The sequence below is a fragment of the Gallus gallus genome, chromosome 14 (genome assembly GCF_016699485.2).
Source record: "Gallus gallus isolate bGalGal1 chromosome 14, bGalGal1.mat.broiler.GRCg7b, whole genome shotgun sequence".
Taxonomy (NCBI): Eukaryota; Metazoa; Chordata; class Aves; order Galliformes; family Phasianidae; genus Gallus; species Gallus gallus.
In genome coordinates, this window is record NC_052545.1 from 10,064,082 (window position 1) to 10,071,834 (window position 7,753).

Here is a 7,753-nt window from a genome sequence, read left to right on the forward strand (position 1 = left end):
ACAGGGAGGGTAGCCTAGCTGTACCTACCTGCCTGGTAGACCAAAGCCCTGTAGAAAGGGCTCTCAAGTTAGGGCAGTCAGCATTCAAAACTCCCATGGGAAAGCTTCAGCCATGCTTCAGGGGCTCTTTCTCTCAGAGTTTGCTTCTCATCTGGTGGCACGAGAGGCAGATGGTGACCTATTGGCAATGGCTGCCAGTAGATACAACAAACCTGCTTTTGGTCCTTTACAGGGTGTTTTGCATAGGTCTTTGCAAACAGGAAACAACTGTGAAGTAATGCAGTAACTAGCTGCATCATGTTTGTGTACATACAAAGCAGCAGCTATTAGGTTGTAGAGAGATATTTCTCATAGTACTAATGGGTCTGGTCCAGCATCTGCTTTCATTAAAATGGTTGAGGCTGAATTACATTATGGAAATATGTAAGTGGGTTAGGCTAGAACTTCTGGATGAGAGCATCAGAGCATCCAGCACTTTTGCAAGCCCTTTGAGCTTAATGTTTCTTTTTTTCTTTTTAAGCCATTAACAATCATGCAAACCTGAAATGGGAAGCATTAATTTAAGTAACTTTGTTATACGTACAGGAAGCACACAACAAATCTGCTTAAAATAATTTATTTGCCAAAATGACAGACTGTTAGAATTTTTTCATGATGAGATTTTTATTCTCTTTTTCCCAACTAAACCATTGCCAGAAGAGATTAATTTCCAAATGCCAGATGGGAGAAGTAGTATTAGCAGTTACTCTGATTGCCATGCTTCAATTATATATAAACATACATCATTTATTGTAGCACTAAAAAAAATCTCACCCGTATTCTTACCAGGAATAGTGTAATAAGTGGCAAAATCGTATTTTGTTGCTGCACTCAAGTTATTTTAATATTGGGCTTCTTCATTTCCCCATAGATTTAAAATAGTCTGCAAAAAGCATAGGGTCCATTCACCATACAGCGCATTGGCAGTGCAGGCTGTGGTGAGGAGGTAACCAGCATCAGGTGGCCCAGCCCTCCTAATGGTGGCAGGCTCCACACCTGCTGACTGTGCACTGGAACATGAGTGAGGTCAGAGAACTTCAGGCTCAGTTCTGCCTTCCCACCCCCAAGGAAAAAAAAATAAATAGTAAAACATACCTTTTACTCTGGTGTCGTAAAATTCATGTCTTCACAGCACAAGGTTATTTATGTATGTTTTTAAAAAGCCTTCAAAATGCTTATTTTAAATAGCAGCTTCAAAACCAAAACAAGGCATAAATGCCTTGCAGGCCAACTTTAAGGCCATAAATCAACAACAGGCAGATTAATGGGGGGGATGAGGAGGAAGTGCAACATAATTAATTAGCGAAGGAATGTTACTAGTTAGTGTAAAGAGAGGGAAAGAAGGAAAAAAGATGAAAAATTAAATTCATTTTTCCCTGCACAGATTTACAAAACATACTGTCAGGTGAAACAATGCATCAATGCAACAGTACCACCCCTTTATTTTCCAGTAGCTCCTGTGACTTCAAGCACAAAGACATGAGGAATCAAGTTCTGCAGGTTAACCTGGCCAGAAATGTCTACTTTTCTAAGTGAAATGAATTACTGTTCCCAAAGTAATGCTCCACGGGGAAACACATGAGACACACTAAAGTCATTTGGGCTGATGACTTTAAAAAAACAAACAAACAAACAGAACAAAACCACAACTAACCAAAAAATACTTCTGCTAATAGAAACCATGAAAGGATGGTCCTAAGTGAGCTCTGCTCTATTAACCAGTCACCAAGGTTCTCTTCAGTTAAAACCGTTCCCTTTGAATTGTTACGCTGTCTTAACCATTTTGTAAATGTGAAGTCTAAAAGAAAGTCTTTTAATTAAAAAAACAGCTCTTCACAGATTCTTCTTGTATCCTGCGGGGACGTAACGCTGTGGCCTTCGGTTCTGGAGTCTGTGAAAATTTCATAATCGTTGCCACCCTGAAAAGAGAAAAGGTAAAAAGCAGAAGAGGATTTATGTAACATTATTTAGCTTAATGTACAGTCATAATCTTGGAGTGGAGAAAGAGTTTCTATAGAAAATTCTGAAAAGAATACCCATTTTGCTCCAACTTACAGTGTTGCTAACAAGTGACCACTGAGGACACTATTAAAACTGCCTATTGTCAAGCTGAAATGCAGACTTCACGTACCAGTGCTTGTTACTAAGGTAGGTGAGTTATTGCTGCAGTACTGTGATCCTGTGCATGCAGTGGGCCACCTACATTTGGAACTGGTTACTGTTCAGAGGATGCTGATGAAAGGATTGTAGTTCCTGAAAGCAGCATGCACTCAGCAGTAGCCTTGCCTCTTTTTTGTAAATGTAAAAAAGTAGCATAAGTAAACAGAATTTGCAGGCAAGATCTATTTCAAGTTTCAGACACCCTATTTTTATTTATCTTAATTTTTGAGAGATAGTAACTTATATATATACACACACACATCTATTCTAAATTCAATTCTTGTCAGGCATAAGGCAGTTGACAGGAACCTATAGTGCTTGCAGTTTTTAAAACAGCAGCACTGAAACACATACACAAAACAATATACTCACTGGCATAGTCTTATCTCCAAAGAAATAAATAGTCTTGTACCCATCTTCTGCAATGATTCCTAAGCAGTACCTCTTGTCCCAGCCATCTGGGAACACATCAAAGCTTATCTGGCCTCCTAAGAGAGACACGAACAAAGAAAGCTGTTATATTGTAAGAACACATTTGTGAGAAGTGAAGAAGAACAAAAGTAGTATGACTTTTAGTAGAGGAAATGCTGTCAGACCCTGGACCTACTTCTTAAGAGCACAGAAAACATCCCATAGGGTATGAGGTACTATAAATTAGCAGAAATGCTGAGTCATGGCCTGAAGCAGTGATTGAGCACCTGGTGGGAAGGCAGGGCCAACCCAAGGGAGCTCAGGTGCAACCAATTTACTGAGTGATGGAAGGGCTGGAGCCAGGATCCACCCCTTCCCAGCCCTCATTTAAGGGTTGGCAGTGGAGGTGAGGGTATCTCACTGGAGATCCTTGCATACCTGAGGCCTTCTGAAGGTAAGCAGCTTCTTTCCTTTGTTTCTGTGCTCATGGTTATTGCATTTGAGAATATTCTCACTTACTGTATCTTAGGACCTTGCTACTGTGTTATTACTGCTGTGCTTTCCATTGTGTTACAGTGATTTTTCTGACTGTTTACTCATTGAACAAATGTGAAAGTCTTAAATTTCCAAATGCTGACTCTTTTGAGTCTTTGACTCAATTTAACTCATCCTCAGTGTGGATGAGGTTGCTTCATAAGGATGTTCTTGTCTCTTGACACTAGTAAGTCTTTCAGAACAGAAAGAGGACTAAATCAGCCTTTGTAATGCACCCTGAAGGGACAGCTGTTCTTACCAATGCTGTTGAGATTAGATCTGTGTATTTTGTTATGTCAAAGAGTAGAATAAACTGTCTCTGTTTCAAATCTGTGGACTTTAACAACACATAGGTGTGTTTCCCAGTTGAAGGAGGTGCCAGAAATGTATTTACAGCAAGCTTCAGCAGAGCAGTTCATTTGTGCCTTTGTGTTTTAACACATAGCAATAATGGCACCCATATGCTTTTTATAACTGAGAAGTAATAAATGAGAATGCAAGAACTACTGTAATATACTAGTGGGGAAAGGAAGAAATACATGTGGAAAACTAAGTCTACCTTATTATCATCACCTTTTTGATTTAAAAAAAAAAAAGAAAAACTGTCAAAGTTTAAAAATAAGCAGAATGAGCCACAGGTGACATTAAAATATACTGAACTGATGACAAGAAATGAAGTTCCCTTTGGTAAAATGTACCAAATGAAAGCCAAGTGGGGTGGGGGAAGAGAGATCCTCCCATTGCATGCAGGACAACAATGATTTAAATGAGATAGTGTTTCAAATGAGATTGTTTCAAATGTGATACCTATAGAAAATGTGAGGCCTTTTCCTGCAAATTCTCTTCGTAAATCAGCTACAAATTTTTCTCTTATGTGCTCCTTCTGTTTAAAAAAAAAAAAAAAATCAGCTATGTGCTGTGTACATTCAGCAGTAAAAAGATAATAACTAAAACAAAATATCCAAAGATCTGAGTACCAGGACTGCTTTAAAAGGCTTTAAAGAGTTGAAAAGGAATAGTTGAGCAGGGTGGATGTACTAAAGGGCACTCCAGATAAGGGCAGTTCTCTATATGACAGGTTTCTGTAGGAATATTTATGTACAGGTAGGAGGACATCCAGCACTCTGGATTGGGGTTGAAAGAAACATACGAGCCAAGTCTGCCCCTTACTCAAGTGATCAGTTAACTATTATACAAATAACCTAATTACTGTATTTATTTCCTGATGTCTGAAGAAATAAATTAGTTAAGCTATATGGAAGGCATCATATTTTTCCAATACTTCATTTTAGCAGTTTTCTTTTTTTTTTTAAATCCATTTGTGGCTGTAGCTGCCTCTGCCCAAACTTGGCTATTTCTCAAGAGCTGTGACTCACCTTATCAAGTTCATAGAACTCAATTCGTTCCTCCTGGCTACAGCTCCTTCCAATGGGAGATACATTTAACATCCCATTGCGGAATTCAATAAAAGTGCCTCTGAAAGAGAATTAATTAACAAGGCAGAAAACAGATGAAACAATGTTCAAAATACTGACTACAACAGTGAGACTTTGTTTAATTCTAAAGGCAATGGGAGTTAGATGTATCCTTCAGCATCCCCTTGTATCTAAAAAACAGGTAGGAAGAAGTAGTGCTGACACCAAGGTGTCTTCTGGACTTTTGTTTCATGTATGTTACATGTATGTTGTGGTTTTAAAAGCATAGCTGGAGCATCCTGTCAGTGTGACTGTTAGGCCCTAGCAGCTGGTCTGCCTGCTTTTGGGTGAAACAGTGAGAGCTTGGGGATCTTGGTGATGTTTCCAGTTGGTCTGACATATGGTACAGTACAGACTAGCAGCTGCACTCCCACACAACACAGGACTTATCTTAATACATGCTTCATTTGTCTGGAAGGCATTATGCTACTGAATTCCAAACATATCAAGGAAATAGTCCTACTTCAAAACTGAACTTCCTTCCCTCACGTGACAGTGAGTATTTCAAGTCCTACAAAGTCATTTTTCAGCCTTTTAAATCACTGTCACCTGCTCCAGCTGGGAGCTTGTCTTTGCAAGCATGGATTGATCTGTTTCCTGTATGCAGTGCTCCTAAAACTCAAAGCATTTTTTTTTTTTTTTTTTTTTGCTGAGGTGTTTGCTTTACACATTTATGCTCAGCACTCTTAGATGATGATTTGAGATGCACATACCTTTTTTTTGGCAGTTTAATCTTTGCAATGTAACTCAGGCAGTAGTTGATGAGATCTTGAAGCACATCCTCACCCAGGTGACTCTGAATGTTCTAAACAAAATAAATACCATTTAACCAAGGGTCCAGAACTGGAGATCCTCAAAATGGTTTACATGGAGAACACAGCTGCTGGATAATTAGCTGTGATTACTACCACAGAGCAATGGCCTTTCAATAAGCAACTCTCCATTGACACACAGGTGGTATTAACTAAAGGCTCCCACTTGGTTTTTTCTAAACCATGAAACAGAACTCACATTTAAGATGCTCCCTCTAAGTATTTGACCTAAAAGGAAACCACTAAAGGCAGCAGACTGAAAACAGAAGTCGCATTAATATCTATTGTAGCCATACATGAAGATATAGAGATCATTACTGAACGAATTGGGAAGCACTGCTCAAGTTAGCAGCTGCAGCCAGGATCTTGAAAATGTTCATGTCTGTTACTCATGTTGAAGGAAGGAAGGTGACTTGAACATCTAGAACCAGCTGGTTGTTTATGTTCAGGTAGAATGTTTATCTTTTGGCTTGCAAGGCACATCAGAATGTATGGTCTGAATTAATACTGAAAGCAGCTACAGGAGTCACAAGGGACATTCTAGACCTGAAGACTGATCAGCCATGTAATGCCAGCTCTATGGGCACTGCAGGAACATGGCACACAGCACAATCCATGGCTGAGATGAGAGGGCAATACTGTTCCAGGATTTGCACTGTTTGTATTTGATTGGATGTTCCAGATTCTAAAGCTTTTGGTTTTGAGAATGTCAGAGAGCCAAATGATCTGTATGGGAGTAGTAGACAGAGCAGAGGAGAGCATTACAGAGGTTAAGATCGGAGGCAGCCTGGGCTGTAGTGACCATGGAGTACTGTGTCCAGGCCTGGGGCACCCAGAACAGGAAGGATGTGGAGCTCTTTGAGGGGGTCCAGAGGAGGGCTGCTAAGATGATCAGAGGGCTGGAGCAGCTCTCCTATGAGGAAAGGTTGAGCTGGAAAGATGGCTCTGGGGAGACCTCACTGTGGCCTTCCAGTACTTGAAGGGAGCGTATAAACAGGAGGGGGAATGGCTGTTTACATGGGGTAGTAGTGATAGGAAAAGGGGGAATGGCTTTAAACTGAGACAGGAGAGGTTTAGGTTTGATATTAGGAGGAAGTTTTTCACACAGAGGGTGGTGACACACTGGAACAGGTTGCCCAAGGAGGCTGTGGATGCCCCATCCCTGGAGGCATTCAAGGCCAGGCTGGATGCGGCTCTGGGCAGCCTGGGCTGGTGGTTGGCAACCCTGCACATAGCAGGGGTTGGAACGAGATGGTCACTGTGGTCCTTTTCAACCCAGGCCAGTCTATGATTCTATGAACACTTGTCCTTAACGAGAGGGTGTTTGCAGAGGACTGCGCTGCTCCAGCAAAGCAGTGCGGTGTCAGACAATGCTGTTTCCCTGGCAGTCTCACCCCTACCTGCTTGCTGAAGAACTTCCCATCTTTGTATGCCACCAGGCCGTTCTCTGGAAACACGTAGTCAAACTTCTCAACCACTGCAAGCAAACAGAAGTCAGTGACAGTAACTTCCCGTGTTTAAACGTGCAGCTGAAGGTTAAAGCACAGAGACCGCAAAACATGTGAGGTCCCGACGGGAAGGACTCAGCAGCGTAAGCATCGAGGAGTGTCATCTCTGTGCGATCAGCGCAGCCCGGCCTCGCCTTCCACACAAGTCGCGCCCAGCTCTGCCCGAAGTCCCTTCCTGTCCCGCAAGGATCTTTGGTGGCGTTAAGCGCTTCCGGGGGCACGCAGCTCTGACACGTCGCTCCCGGCCCGAGCTCCGCCCGCCCCGGGGCAGCCCCAGCCCGGCACCGTCCGCGTCCCCGGGAGCAGCGCCGCGTCCGCCCGCGCAGCCCGGCCATCCTCGCGGCGGCGGCCCCGCCCTTACCGTCGTCGCCGAGCTGCTCTTTGATCTTCTCGAAGTCGGAGCCCCCGACAACGCCCACCTTCACCTTCTGACGCAACCTCTGCAGGAACTCTGCCATTTCCGCCGTGATTTTCTACGGTCCAAAATGAGACGGCGCACAAAGCGTCAGCCTTCCCCGGAGCCGCAGGCGCGCGCCGCGACAGCCCCGCGCACAGCTCTGCACAGCCGTGAGCACAGCCCCCTGCACGGCCGCTGCCCCCCGGGCCGCCACAGGCGAGGAGCGCGAGCCCCCGGCACGGCCCGCCCCGCCTCGGAGGACCGCGCGCAACCCTGAGCCCCGCCGCCGCCACTCGCCTGCCGCGGCGCCGTGAGGGTCCCGTCCACGTCGAAGAGGCACAGCACGGCGCGCTCCGGCGGCGCCATAGCGGCTGGGAGTGGAGGGACCGCGCGGGGCCCGCCGGGAAGGGGGCGGCG

The 7,753-nt window shown here is 44.0% G+C and overlaps 1 protein-coding gene across 1 annotated transcript; it reads right to left on the bottom strand.

The window, feature by feature from the left end:
* Nucleotides 1-600: 600 nt before the first annotated feature.
* Nucleotides 601-7,735, bottom strand: PMM2 (phosphomannomutase 2). The gene is made up of 8 exons (NM_001031468.2): nucleotides 7,634-7,735; nucleotides 7,301-7,412; nucleotides 6,832-6,908; nucleotides 5,333-5,424; nucleotides 4,521-4,620; nucleotides 3,952-4,027; nucleotides 2,572-2,687; nucleotides 601-1,958 (listed from the first exon to the last, which is right to left on the bottom strand). The coding sequence occupies exons 1-8, from the start codon at nucleotides 7,700-7,702 to the stop codon at nucleotides 1,857-1,859; spliced, it is 744 nt and encodes a 247-aa protein (NP_001026639.2). The 5' UTR covers nucleotides 7,703-7,735; the 3' UTR covers nucleotides 601-1,856.
* Nucleotides 7,736-7,753: the final 18 nt, after the last annotated feature.